The sequence below is a fragment of the Thermobia domestica genome, chromosome 5, assembly GCF_964235325.1.
Source record: "Thermobia domestica chromosome 5, izTheDome1.hap1.1, whole genome shotgun sequence".
Lineage (NCBI taxonomy): Eukaryota > Metazoa > Arthropoda > Insecta > Zygentoma > Lepismatidae > Thermobia > Thermobia domestica.
This window is the reverse complement of record NC_137458.1, coordinates 88,960,999-88,976,708: the sequence shown is the minus strand read 5'-3', so window position 1 is coordinate 88,976,708 and position 15,710 is coordinate 88,960,999. Positions and strand designations below refer to the sequence as shown.

The 15,710-nt window shown below is 34.2% G+C and overlaps 1 protein-coding gene across 1 annotated transcript in view; it reads left to right on the top strand.

Annotated features, from left to right (window-relative positions):
• LOC145685993 (E3 ubiquitin-protein ligase PHF7-like) overlaps nt 1-15,710 on the top strand; it is a 152,755-nt gene that overhangs the window by 99,575 nt on the left and 37,470 nt on the right. The window contains exons 3-7 of the mRNA XM_081758804.1: nt 4,327-4,428; nt 7,157-7,281; nt 10,539-10,722; nt 12,180-12,283; nt 15,351-15,467. Of these exons, the coding sequence (XP_081614930.1) occupies nt 4,327-4,428; nt 7,157-7,281; nt 10,539-10,722; nt 12,180-12,283; nt 15,351-15,467 (632 nt within the window). The remainder of the gene's footprint in view (nt 1-4,326; nt 4,429-7,156; nt 7,282-10,538; nt 10,723-12,179; nt 12,284-15,350; nt 15,468-15,710) is intronic.

Below are 15,710 nucleotides of genomic sequence, written 5' to 3'. Positions count from 1 at the left end.
GCAACTTAAGAACCAAAACCATTTCGGAACTTTATCCTATGAAAATTTAAAATCAAAATTAGTTGCATTGAACAGCCCGAAGATTCTGTTATACAAGGCGGAACTATTCCAAGTCCAGCAGGGAACAGATGAACCCATAGATTCGTATTTTTTTGCGTAAACTCCGTGCGATTAGGCAATTAATACCAGACGCGTCAGAAGAACAAAAGATTCACCACTTACCTTTAGGATTAGAAAGAAATCTTCTCAACAAAATCGCATTAGAAAGATTTGAAACAGTAGACGCTTTACAAACCAAGCTGAACATTTAGGAGCCGCCAATGACCTTTTACGAAAAATAGATCATGCAGAGTTATAATTTAAGGAGTTATCAGTTATCAATAAAGAAAAGAAAAAACAGACAATCCCAGAATAGTTAAAAGGCTACACCTGCGGAGGACCAAATATTAGTATGTTCTATATGTAGAAAACGGGGACTGGAGCTTCCACTTGTTTTAAACGTTAAAAAAAAAAGTAAATAAATAAATAAAATAAACATGTAAGGCCGTCCCTTGGCAAGGGGGCCGATAACCAACATAGTCCAAATTACGAGGAAGAAAAAGTAGAAATCAGCAATCATAATGACATAAATTAACGAAATTCCTTCAATACAAAAACAATTAGAATATTTGACAGCAAGACGAGAAAACATCACTATAGAAGACGAGAATAGCAGATCAAACTTAACGATTAAAACTAAATCAGGAACCCAAAACCCCATAACTGATACAGGGAGTATAATTTCTATATGGCCGTTAGACACCGTACCACCTGGAACAGATTTAATTCCATTTCAAACAGTAGTGAAAGGAATTTCAGGAAAAATTTTTATTTAAGGCAAATAGCACTAGTAACATTTAAATTAGGACAAGCAACATTCAATCATTACTTTCGAATAGTTAATAGGACGATGCCAATAATTTTTGGAATTGAATTCCTCCAACGTACTCATGCCACCCTATACTTGAGCAAGAATATAATTTCTCTCTTTAAACATCCACGGAAGCCTCAACTACCAGCTAAGAACAAGGAAGACACTGTCAGCTCTTACAACTCGAGTCACAATGCAAGGGCCTCAAGACTTTATACTTGACTAAGGACATTACCCTTCCTCCTCGTTCACATACATTCATTCTAGTGGCAGCAAAGAAAAAAATAGCCGACACGGAATTCTCCTATGTGTCATTGCTTCCTGGAATACTTGAAAGATATAGATTACGTGCACTGGACCAAAAGATAGACGTAAACAAAATGACAATTCTAGTATCGAATCCTAACAGCAACGGCGTGACTATAAAGAATACACTAGTGGCGGTTCTTGAGGAAGGTCAAGAAATTTCTTTTAACGCTTTAGAAACATTAATTTCTCTAGAGAAAGCCTACCAATTTACAACAAAAGAAGAGACTGAAGAATGATTAAAATACACTGAAAAAATTTATAAGAAAGAGCTCTTTGACGTCAACCCCAACTTAAACAAAACTCCGAAACAAGCAGTTTATGAATTACTGTTCAAGTATAGGGACGTTTTTACATATACTCCTGATGATATTGGATATTTTATGGGATATGTTCACAAGATTAGAATTTTTAAGTCGGCTGTATTTCATGACCGTTCCCCACCGATTCCACTTCACATCTGAGACCAAGTAGACAAACAAATTCAAGAACTCCTTAATGCAAAAATAATTAGACCCACAGACAACAATGAATTTAGTTCTCCACTTTTGGTTCTACGGAAACCAAACAAGAATTTCGCATTGTCCTTAACCTGCAGAAATGTAACAGTTATACTAAGTATCTTTCAGTACCTTTCCAATCTATAGAAGACGTTTTAAACTCTCTAAAAGGAAAAACCTATAGAACCAGCTTGGACTTATCGGCTAGCTATTTTCAAATTTTGCTCATCCCAAAAGTCGAAAATACGTGACTTTCGAGGTAAATCTCTCCAGAAAGTCGTACGAATTTTTGAGGTGCGTTATGGGATATCGGACCTCAAGTTAAGGGCTCAGTATCAACGAGGATGATTTTGGACGGCCTACCCAATAGGATTACTAGTTTTGCTGATATCATTTGTGGGGGTTACAACTTCCAGCAGTTACAGGACTTACAATTACTATTCAAGAAGCTTAGAAAACACGATTTTCGTGCATCTTCCAAGAAAACACACTTATGTTACCACGAACTTAACGTATTAGGATACCTCGTCTGTGACAAATCCATTAAAATATCACCAAAGATAGCTAGGAAATTAAAAAATTTCAGAAAACCAACTACAAAACGGATTCTCAAAAGTTTCATTGGGTTATGTTCATATCTTAGAGCACATATTAAAGACTTTACGACAAAAATTGAACCATCCCAACAATTAGTAACTCTTTAAATCTAAATTTAAATGGACAAAGGAGCACGACACTCTCTTTGAACAATTGAAAGAAGACATACTTCAAGCTCCTTCTTTCTCATTTTGACGATTCACTAAAAATTCGTGTGTACTGCGACTCCAGCCAGATACTCGCTTGTTATGACCACAGAAAAAGTTGTCGCTTACTGTTCTAGGAGATTGACGAAAAGTGAGTAGAAAACGAGTATTCGGCAGAAAGAAGTATACGCTCTTACATATATTTTACGAAATTTCGTTACTTTTTGCTAAATAGAAAACTCAATCTCTACGTGGACGCCAAATGCCTAGCTACATTAGATGCACAACCCAATAAGGTTGGAAAATATACGAGATACAAATTATTCCTAGCTGACTATGACTTCAACATACAGTGTTTGCCAGGGTCTAAACATCCCGCTGACATAATTAGTAGACTAGAACAAACAAAAGACATCATAAAGGAAGAAGAGAATAAAGGCAATAGTGAAGATAAAAGTGAAGATTATAATGCCTTTAGATCCAACAGTCTTCAAGTCAATACTTTACAAGTAGAAAATAACAATCTTTTACCAAATATAGCAAAAGAACAACGTAAAGACGACAATTGCAAAGATATCATCTCTGTCTGTTAGAAGGAAAAGAACCAGACAAAATCTCGATAGTTAGATCGGCAAGATTTTTTTGCCTTAAAGACGGCATATTATACAGAAAACAAAATCATTCTGATTATGGTCTATTACGTCTTTTATGTATACCTGAGTCATTAGCTAATTTGGGTTTATAACCTTCCACAGCCAGGCTACAGGGCCCATGTGAACGCATGAATACTAAAACAATTAATTGTTGGAGGCATGTCTGCATTGCCACGTTTCCCGCACAATTAACCCCGATAGTTGCTTATCGCCGATAACGTTTTTCGTGAAGTAGGAAAATATTACACTAACGGGGCGAATGGAAAGTTGTAGTATTCAGCAATAAGGACCGGTTTCTTTCTCGGACACAGTGATGGCCATGTTATGTCTGTAAACGTTCTAGTCAGATTAAAAATCCAATGAATGTTTATACTATCTATACAGGACTCACAGCGCTAACATTCTGGTATGGGAGAAAATAAGGTACGTATTTTACTCGTCTCTGGCTTGTTCATTGAGGTATAACTAGTGACATCCTTAATTAGTTTGTCAACCCTGTCCTCCGACCTTACCCAGATACTTTGTGGGACCCATATTCAAGGAAAGAATCGCGTCCCCATAGCACAGTGCAACTCAGCGTGCTCTACTCGATATACGTCTTCTGATCTACTAGGTCTTGTGATACCAAGCACGTGTTAAACATAGTAGGATAGTGCTTAACCTCCAGCGAGGCTCAGGCAACGACGATTGCCAGCTACGCTAAGATAGACGACGGGCTTATGATACCATGCCCCAGATAGACATTCAGCATCGTACGACCGGATACTGTTGTGGCTACTTGGACTGGTTGCATGTACTATTAAGGCAAATACTGTATGCTTTTTTCTAATATTCTGCGTACCATCTTCGGGTGTGCACCAATTACTTTCTTATGTACCAAGTTTGGACCAGCAGCGTTAATTCCCATTGGATGTTTTTTAAATGTTTGTCCAGCATTGTATATTGTTGTATCTTAATTTTAGGAGCTATTCAGGAGAATTTCTTCTATTATTAGTTCAACAGTACCCTTCTGGCTTTCTGCTTTACTAACGTCTTTTAGTTCTAGCGTGTATTTTACAGCTGATGATAATTTTCAGTGAAATTTTCCAATAACGTATTGTTGATTACTAAATGGCTATAATAATCAAGTTGTAGATATTATTATTATTATTATTATTATTATTATTATTATTATTATTATTATTATTATTATTATTATTATTTTGTTATTCTAGTTGTTTTCTTGTGGACTGCAGCAGAATGGAAAAGACAATGAGGGCATACTAGGATTCATGCCTGATGATATTCGTAAAGAAGCTAGAAGAGGTTCTCATATAGTAAGTAAAATTCAATTTTCGTTTTAAATATGTATATATATATATATATATATATATATACGGAAATTTATATATATGTGCTTGTACGTAGGAATAATCTATGAATGTTATTAAATTTCGTAATGTTCTGTTCATTACATGAAATAGAGCAAGTTTTAGTAAGGTTACGTAAATTGTAAAATTATGATGACTTCTTCAGTTTATAATTGCATTCCTTATCTAGCTTCCGGTAATAAAAGTAAAATATTAAGCGAATTAATATCTTATTGTGACAATAAGTTTGAATCCGAATTTTTCCCTAAAATTATCGATTTAGGGGTTAAATACAAGGTCTTTCGAACTATTCTGTTATTAAATTTTCTTTAGAAAAACTTTAACAGAAGATGGCTTTGTTATGTAACCAAGAAAGGAATTCGTGTTAGAGAAACAGAGTAGTTGATAAATGATAAAGAAAATTAATGCAGGTTGTGCTCTCGAAAATCAATAGGTTAAATTCATTTTCAGTGGAAATGACATGGAAATTATCTTTTTTCCATTCATATTGTAGTGGACGTTTTGTTAGGATCTAATGATTTTAATATAATGCTTTATATAATTGATTTCTTTCCATGGCTCAGAGAAAGTGTAAAGCGCCGAATTTTTCATTTTTATACTTTATAGCTAAAAAATAGGTGATTTAAAAGAAAAAAAAACTATATGATAGATAATTGTATTCAATATTTTGTGTATTTTATTGTACTTTTTTTTAGAAATAGAAATAGTAGTTTTATCTTAAAATAGAAAGGAAAAGGAGATATTGCAGTTATAAGACTGAGTTAGATGTTTTGATCTGGACAAACAGTAAAATTTTCTTCAAAAGACATTTAAAAAAATATGAGTTTATGTACGAACCCTGTAATTTTGGAAGATATTCTCTAGTAATTTATTTCAAAATATGGTGATTTAAATCATAAAGCATGACGAGGTGAGAATTAACATGACATAACTAGAAAACAATTTTTTTATACTGAACATGTTGAAGAATTTTTATATCAATAGCAAAGGTGCGGCAGTTGTTACAGGTCTTATTCTTCTAGAGGAAGATGTTATATTTTACAATAGTACAAAGTTTCATAGTGTCCGAAGAACTGTCTATTTTGTAAGTTTATTTGAAATTAATACATGTAAGTTAGAAATAAGTAGAAGTCAACGAGTTTGAGTCGATAGTATCAGTTACTGTTTAATTTTTATGCATTTGTTTATTAATGTGTAATACATTAAGAGCACAGACGACACATGAAAGATAGAAGACATTCGAAATGGCTGACCTCAATAATCCATGTATTTAGATAGACTTCGTTAAACGCCAGAATACTGTTTTAGATCTTGATGAGATAGACGTTCTTGTGGAAGATAAAGATTATGGTAAATGAAACTGGCTATCAAAGTTGCTATCCAAGGCATTAGTCAGGTTTTGTCCGAAACACACTATTCCCAGTCGGTTTAAACCTGTAACAATATGCAAGAAACCCAACCGTTATAGCCACGTGGTTATGAGAAGTCTCTTTCGTTCTTGTTATTGCGAAACAGCGTAAAAACAATCGCTTGACGTGGTACATTTGGCATAACATGTATAAACCAATGTAAAAATTCTGTCATATTCTCAAAAAGACTTGTGTGTTCTATCTGTATATAACATGAATTGATAAGTTCTAAAAAAAATCCCGAAATTCGATATAAGAAATGAGTTGAAACATTTATTCCGGAACAAAGAAACAACAATTACCTCGTGTTCCATTTTTTCAAAAAGACTGTGTACTCGAGTAGTTGTTCGACCATCGTCAGATTGTCCACGATTTTAACTTAACTGTTTTTCTCAACCGAAGGTTATTAGACTACATTAAAATAAAAAGTTTTGTTAATTATTTTATCTGTAGTGTAGTTGTCCGTTATTTGTATTACCAAGATACTCAATACTTAGCTTTCAACTCCTATCTTCTTGCGTACATTTTCGTGCAACAGTGATTAATTTAATTTGAATAGTACAGAATTAATCATGCTATTCTTTCTTTTCTCTATCATGGCCAAAATATATCAGTACATTATGGTTCTATTAAGAACATCTCTTCATTATTATGTATCACTTTTATGTTATACGCACTTCATTCGTCTTCAGCACAATATCTCGAATACCTCAATCTCTTTTTTTCTACATGCCAAAGTATCGGATACAAGGAGATCTACTTGCCATACAAAGCTCATCAGAAATGTTTTTACTGCTGTATAAATTAATAGTCATCTCTTTTTTTTTTTTTATAAAGTATGTATTTTGCTTTGCTTTCCTCATCATTTTCATTCATTTTATTTGAGAATTTGTGTAATTTCGTTTATTAATTTGCAGTTTCGCATGTCTTTTAGCACCGAGGCTATATGAGACGTGGATCTACAGCTTAATTTGGATCCGTACAACATGAGCTCCCATCGAAAATCGAACACACGAACAGGCACGCGAACCGAAGACACGTACGCCACGAGAAACATATAGATACCGCGAAGGATCTCGGGATTTGCGTAAATGATTACATGTCTTCACGTCTCAAATTTTGTCTCCAGTAAATAGACATATTATTATTATTTGCATGATTTTATTCTTGTATAGTGCATGATTTTATTCTTGTATCTTTGCATCAGCTCGTTACACAAGTTCTCTTGTGGTTTCTCTTAATTAGTTTGTAAAATTTTATTATAGCTTTGTTCGTACTGTTATCGATCAGGAGCAACCATAACGTGTTACGCTAAGAAGTGCAAGAAAAAGTTTCATCTGCCATGTGGAAGGAAACATGAGTCACTCCATCAGTTTTTCGGACAATTCAAGTAAGTAACACATCTTTTTTTCTGATTAGTAAAATTGAATAAAATTATGTGTATGAACAGTAATGATTGTGTACACCTTCACTTCAGAAAACATGATCTAAGTTGAAGTGTACCAAACTTATCCAAAGGATCAGAAGTGAATAAGTGAGAGTGAGTGAGTGAGTGCTAATACCTTTAGCACTGCATAGTTTGTTGGAATTAATTTAATATAACCAAGTTCTATTATATTTTTTACTTTTGTCTGCGAAAAACACTTTCAGGGTTATCTCTGTATATGTATTTTTTTTTTAAACTAGATAATTTCAAGCAATACTGCAGATAGAGTTATCGGTCATACCCTGTTTTGGTAGTTCAGAAGTGCAGCTATTTGGTCATAGTTTGTGCAGTGACTGCATGTTCTTGAAGTATTGTATCTTTCGCCTAAACTCATAGTATGTCTTTCCATTGTTCTGTGTATGATCGCGTCTGTAGCTAACTTATTCTTTGTCAAATACTTGAAATGTTAAATGAGTTGGAAACACCTAATATTTTCTTTATATGAAAGATCTGTTTACTAAGGGTGGTCATGAAGTTTTTACTATAATCAAGAAGAAAGGCAGCTGTGTGAGAGAATTGGTGATACTTAGTCTTTTACGTAATCGCCACACTTCTTCCAGCGATGAAGTACGTGGATTGTAAAAGTCAGCATTGTCGTTCTTGGAGAAACGTTCCACTCCAGAAATCACAGTTATTAGTCCCGGAAACACCACCACAAAGCACAGTCTTCACTTAGAAAAGTCACTGTGTTCTGGGTCAGGGAATATGCAGAATAAGGCAGAAGTTCATAACGCGGGGTATTTTACTCCCATTATTTTCTCAGTTTCTGGGTACTAGTTGTACACCCAGCAAGAATCCATGGTGATTGGTTCCACGAAGACATCATCATGTCTGTCCGGCAGAATGGCAACACTTTCCAAGATTTACTTACCACTTCTCTATTATCTTCGTTAGAGTGTGAGAAAGTCGGAACCAATCAGGAGGCGAGTATTTGTGTCGTATTCAAATTATTTTGGATAAAGTTAAGAACGAACCCGTACTGATATTGACAAGCATAAAACTCTGCTTCGAAACTATTTCGAGTTTTCAACTGGAGGAGAGGGTGGCGCATACACACAATAGCTGCTGAGATTGTGTTACTTCAAAATTTCCTCCTCTCAGCTCAGCGCAGGCTAAACGAGGATAAGTTCAATTGATCTACGTACAACGTACCGACCGCCGCGTTGCGTCTTGGTCCCGCATTGGGTAGTTTTTATTGTCGTTATGTTGTCAGTAAAGATTATTTTTATACTTCCTGATCGCGAAATTGAAAATTTTTTTACCTTGAAAACCATGAAATCCCGTTAATTCGGTTATTTAGTTTGAGTGGGAACTCTGCTAACGGTGACACCAGCAACCCCAGGCCATACAATTACATTTTCCGAATGATTATGATTTAGCAGTAGACGAATTTTTTAAAGATTTTCCGTAAGAAAAAGTCTAATAGAGATTTGCTGGCTAAGAGATGGGTCTGTCTCTATCTGCGTGTCTTGCTGCGAAACTGTAATAAGGTGACGTTCCGTCATGCTGCAGCCATATCCCCAATAACAAGAAGAATGTGTAAGTACATCTCGGATGTTGATATTGTATATTCTATCTGCCAGATACTCTGGAAAAAGAGTACAAGTTCAACTTTTCTGTGCAAATAATATCAGTCCAGATAGTCAATGTCAAACTCAATTGATTAAAAAATTAAATAAATCCCACGTACCTTTGCGAGTTTTTATTTTAAAATCCTTATAATTTCAATATCCTTTACAATCTTGGTATTTTCAATAAGAGCGGGCGTCAATTTTTAAGTAGTAAATCAAGTGCATAATTACATGCTACTTCTGTAATATCTTCATTCTAGATATTAGACTTTTCAAATTCTAAACACAATGTAAAAATTCCCAAGAACACAACCATTCACTAGAAAAAAATATTGGTAAACTGTTTAAGAAAATACTGTATATTATTTTCTTGAGGACTTTATCAGTGTATTTTGTAATGAGTGATTGAGTTCTGTGGAATTTTTAGTGTATCTTTAAGAAGTTGTTAAGTGTAAGTCTGTGATGAAGATATTAAAGAAGTAACTTCTTATTATTCCCTCAATTTATTACTTAAAAGATGGCATACGCTCTGTTGAAGGTAATAGGATTGTATGAAATACTGAAATCATAAGGATTCTAAAAATACGTAAAGGTACGTGGAGTTTATTTATTGTACGAATTGCGTATTACACTGAATATGAAAACTTCAACTCACGTAATGATTATATTTATGTGTCACGTATGGATTTTCATGGCCCAAAAAATAGGCGTTTCCACAAATAAAAATCGCTTCATCCATGCATAAGACATGTTAAAGAAAGCTCATCGTTTTTGTTCTTGTGTGTTATCCATTCACAAAGTTCTCCACAAGAGGGACAATGAACGGGCAAGTTCTGATCTTTTTTGTTATACAGGTGTATACTGTCTTCGTGTAAGATCAAATGCAGTATTCAATAGTTCTAACAACCTTACGTGTATGGATTCCTGGAATAACTGAGACTATTCTCTCTCCCTTCAACGCGTGGCATTAGCCTAAATTGAGGTATTGTTCCGCACACTAGCAGTGCTGGTGCAACGTTTCAGATCTCTTTTCATACATTATCAGATCTTCTAAAGATACTAATGTCTGGATGATATCTGTGACATGCTCTTCCTGGTAGTAATGGAAGAAATTAGCATTATTATAACTTGTTCTTGTCTACTCGTTTTCTTCTTTTACTGTACTATATCAAGCAGACAGTACGTTTCCCTTTAAATTACTGGTTAATGGCTTATGTTGTTCCTTGTGTGTGAATGTAAATAGAAATTTTATGGAGAATAGTGAGTTAATGAGTGTGACTACAGTTGATAGTTAGTTACGTTTCTATGCTGCTTTTATTTCTTGTAGACGTAATTGTATATATAAAAAAGTAGTAAAGATATAAGTATATTATACTCACTTTCATAGTGATTCAAGGAAAGTTGGTTTCGTTACGTTATTGTTCGTACCTTCGAGTGAGGAGAGGTTCTCGCTCCTTTCGTAGAGACCGAAGGGCCTTTTTATATAAAATATTCAGTTATTGAATACATTTAATGTATTACTTTGCGACGTGGTACTTTCTCGACTTAATGCAACTAAAGTGAACATTGTTCAAATAATTTCTGTTGCAGTTCATTCTGTGTAAGTCATCGACAGCGACAGAGAGTGCCTCAATCTATTCTGGACGAAGCATCAAAAAACATGACAGCATTATGCTCTATATGTTACGAAGACATCTGTCCACAGCCTTCTCCTTCAACATTGTGGGCACCTTGCTGTCAGAAGAATGCATGGTTTCATCGCAATTGTGTGCAGGTGTGTAAAACTTACGCAACAAATCCTTTTAATATTGAGAACAGTCATGCAGTAGAAATCACTATGCAGATGTTACGTAATCACGAAATATATTAATATAAACTCAGGGACATGTCAATTTATTTATTCATTTGCTAGAATTTATATTAATTTTGTACCAGAGTTTTTTAATGATGCGTCAGTAAAGTACCTATGGTAGTTAACCATAAACAGTATTATGCAAGCGTAAAGTTAATTTTAAAAGGTTAGGAGATATGAAAGAAATTTTAGCAATCAGTACATTTCGTTTAAAAATAAATAAATAAGAAATTACTAACAGTGTTTCCTTAGAAATATGTTTTTTCTTACAAAGCTGAAATTCTGTGTTTATTGTTCTACTTAGATGTATTACGTTATACACGGAAAACATTATGTCAATGATGTGGGTTTGAAGAATATCATACTGTGCTACTGCGAAATGTATTTATCAAAGATTTAAGGTGAAGATCTCGTCATTAAAAAAGAAAAATATATTTATCCTTAACAGTTACCTCCTGTTGTACGATACAAGGGCAGTCAAAAAGTTCCCGAAATGTTGTAGTTTTGGTATTTGTGATGTCACCATGAATCTTATACAGTACAGTCCTTAAGTTGCCAAATTACGAATTTGACATGTGTGAACAGGTCACACCAGGCAGTGTATGAGTATTGTAGCTGAACGGAGGAGTATGTGGTGATCAGTTGGTGCGATGTTGCAGTTCGAGCAACGTCCAAAACAAGTTCATGTGCAGGTTGGGGAGAAATCTGCGTTAGAAACAGTTTAGCACCATCCAATGTTTGACGTTTCCCAAAGCTGAAAATGAGACTCAAAGTGGGCTAAAAATGGGATCAAAACCAACGCGACAGCGGCTGAAGTTCAGAAGATACCAAAAGAGGACTTTTGTCGGCGTTTCCAGAAATAGCAAGAATGGTGGAGCGTGTGTGTATTTCGAAGATGCCTACTTTGAAGATGATCAAGTAACCATGTGCTTATATTTTGGTAGTTAAAGAGGTATAACAAAATTTCGGGAATTTTTTGACTGCCCCTCGTATTACAGTAAAGTAAACAAAAAGTAAAAGTATTGCGTATTTTTGGTATCGAAATACAATACCAAATACAGTAGCGAAGTGCAAATAAATAATATTTGCATTTAATGAGAGGAAACCTTATCACGAACTAGTGGAAGTACATGAAAGCTTAAAGACGAGAAAGCGTGGATATAACACAGCCACAAGATTGCAAATTATAATAGTGATACAATTATAAAATTACTCTTACATATTTAACAGCTATTACATTTATTTTATTTATTTTTTTTATTTTTATTTTTTTATCGACTAATTTTTCTCTAAAAACTTGTATCAACAATTAAGTAATTTAATTATCCATTTATAAATTTTTGAATATACGTCTACTTTTTTTTTTTTTTCTTCTTCAGAGTTTGGCTTTGAGCGCTGGCTATTTCTTTAAGTGTCCACTATGTAACAACAAAGCAGAATTTCAGAGAGCAATGCAAACATTTGGAATATACATTCCTGACCAGTGAGTACATTAGGTTACATTTATTCTTATGTTTGTTAATGAAACTTCTAAGTACATATTTATGTTGCAATCTTTAATTAGTCGTACAGAACGTTGCTGTATCGTGTCACTCTTTAAGTCGATGCGGTTTGGCAACAACGATCTTCGCAGGGGCTCCATACTCATTTTGTGTAGAAGGCTGAAGACACATCGAGATTATCACCAAAGAGAATTCTTGTGTACATCTAAAGAACAAAAATAAATTATTGAGTATAGATAACAGTTTTGTAAGTACACTTACATATAGCTTAATTTTAAGGGAGAATGACTATATAGTAATTATGAAGTTCTTATATAAAAGTTAGTTCAGTAAATAGATGCCACTTCGAATAATATGTTATAGAAATTTAAATGCGTCCACAGATACTGAAAGTTCAGGCATGTGAAGAATTTGTTGCGTAACACGTCTTTGATCCTCGACAAAGGATACTTGCTCATGTATCCGAAATATCACAATGTTTTTGCTGCTTCGAGGAATACAATTAGGTGAGTACTATTATAATCTTAAAATACATATTGGATACGCTTTATCAGTCAAAATATGTCTACTTCCTTCTAACATAGAGAAATGTTAAATATTTTATCTGATAATACGCGTGGAAAACAAGTGTGCTTTGTCTCACATATCTTAGACTTAGTCAAGACTTCTAATATGTCCGGTTGATTCAGGACATATGACACAACTTTGAAAATACCGGTACTTGATCGTCCATTGCCAGTATTGAGTAAGTCAAGTCCCGATTTTTGAAGATTTGCGTAAAGAAATTTAATACATAACTGTCAAACGAGGCTGTGGAATTATTATTATTATTACAGCATAAACATATTAATTCATTATGTAGATTCTGATGACATGAAGATTACATGTAACTCATAATACCATTGAACAAATTAGAGAAGTAGTTGGCGTAACTCATTACGTACGTCCCGACGTAAGCATATGAGAGCTTATAATTTCACTCCATAGGTAGGTAAACCAAATTTAATAAAGCATCTCATGGTCTAAGGAATAAAGTTCACTATATTTGGTGGCCGAGCTCGGCTAGGAACACACTCGGCTCTCCTTGTATGTGGAACTTTATTTATCGGGAACTACTGGTCGGATCTTAACTAAATTGCTGGGCAAGTAGCCTATCGTTTAAAGAATAGAGACCACTGTATTTGGTGGCCGAACTCGGCCAGGGGCAAACTCGGCTTGTATATGGTACTTTATTCTTGCAAACGACTGGCCGGATCTGAACGAAATGAGGTGATTAATTAACGTATCATGTAAGTAATAAAGATACCGGGCTAGGCTAGGAATAGGTTTGACTCGACTTGTATATAGTACTTTATTTCTCGGTAGCTACTGGCAGAATCCAACCAAATTTGGTGGGCAAGTAGCTCAGGAAGGGCTCTCGCTCGGCAACAGAGGCTGTGTTCCACACCTTTGCACGCCGGGAGCTTCCGAGTTTGGTACACCTCGCCTTGTTTACTTTTTGTGAGGATATTGTTCTTCCAGTGGACATTTCTACAGTAATCTTGATTGTAACAGATTATGGTTTCATACTATATTCTTCGTTCCTGCTTAGACCTTATTGCTTCATTGTGAGCTAAGTAATCAGAATAATTAATGCATGCATTGGATACACATTGGTAGTCTGTTCTACAGATCACTGGATCATTTTTATGAAACTTATTCGGCTCTCTTCCACATCCACATCCACATTATGGAAAGTTGATTCGGGGGGTAGTGAGACCCTTTTTAGATTGAGTTATTATTGCATGTCTAGAATTTATGAGTATTACTGACAGACCTAAGCTTTATCATTGCCTCATGATGTGCTTGATACTTACTCATTTCTGAAGATCTTTATTTTGAAGACTTAGTAGTTTGTTTAAGTGGCAGTGTTTCTTCCCTTAGTGAATGTGCTGAAAAGAGAGATTTCCCATCCATTCTTTATAACAAATCTAGATTCCCAAGGTTACTAGAATTTTTACGGTACGTAATAGATGACTTTTACTCCATGAAATATATAATTTGTAATGAAAGACTAATTGATTTTATCCTTCAATGTTCTCTGAACTGAAACATTCTCGGTGTAATATAATCATGTTAATAGCTTCTCAGTGTAATACAATCATGTTGATAACTTGTATGTCTTTTGATTAAATTAGAAAGATACTTCGCAAATTAATTCAGTACCTCGAATTCACGTCAACCGAAGCAAAATTTTGGTACGCAAAAGGAAATAAAGGAAAAATATATTAAGGTAGATAGAAATTTGCAGACAGAGAGAGTATTGCTACCAGAAATGGCTGTATGTATTTAAGTTATTTTGTAAAATAGAAAGCAGTAGTAGTTTTCGGAAGTAGAATTGTAGATATAATAGCAATAATTAATAGCAGTAGGAGTAATAACCTTAATAATGGCAATTTTAGAAATTATTTATCATTATATTAGCCTTTTATTTACACTATTTTAGAAATTATTGCCAATTCGTATTCCCTGAATTTCGAATGTAATGGAGATGAAAAAATTTTTTCATCATATAATGTGTAATCCATTTTACATTTTTCTAGTGTTACTGTTGTACTCACTAGTTACTTTAAGCTAAACTATACATCCTCTATAAAAATTGGCAATATATTATTGTCATTATTATCTTAAACACTCATTTTCTTCATCGCTTCTGCTTTCGTGGCTCTCCTTTTTGATTATAAATTATTTTACATGTGGTAACATTTCATGTTACTCATTTTACGAAATGTCTAAGAGAATACTTGGTCGTGGTTTGTGCAAAATTATTTGTGTGAAATGATGTCACAAATACTTTTCACTTAGAAATGTACTGAGATGTTAGTAAAATATTGTTATTTTTTTTCTGTTTGTAATGTGTACGTAGCTATTTGTAGATAGATAAGTATCATTCATTAACTTTTGAAGAGAGGTTGATAATCGTGATACGAATGCGGTTCGCCGTACTAACTGTTGGATTTGACTATTTCACTGGCTTACATTTTACCTGCTGATTTATTCTTTTTTCAGAGATGCATCCTGGGAAATGGAAACAAATGCCTTTGAAGATTTACTTCATCGACACGATAGATGTGACGCATTGATATGCGTTTGTCCTCGAGGACGCACATTTGATGTCGATGACACGTAAGTATATAGTAGTGCAGTGTAGATGTGTCATACATGATGTAGACAAACAGGTGGACAGTATATCTTCCTTTTTTCATTTTTCTTTCTTTCCTATGATATATTATGTACAATATAATTTTCAAAAAGCATTAAAATCATTTGATCCGAGAATTTGCAGCTACATTGAACGTAATTTTTCAATGCATATACTTATTATGTAAAGTTATTTATGAGAACTGTTTCTAAAATTTCTAACAGTTT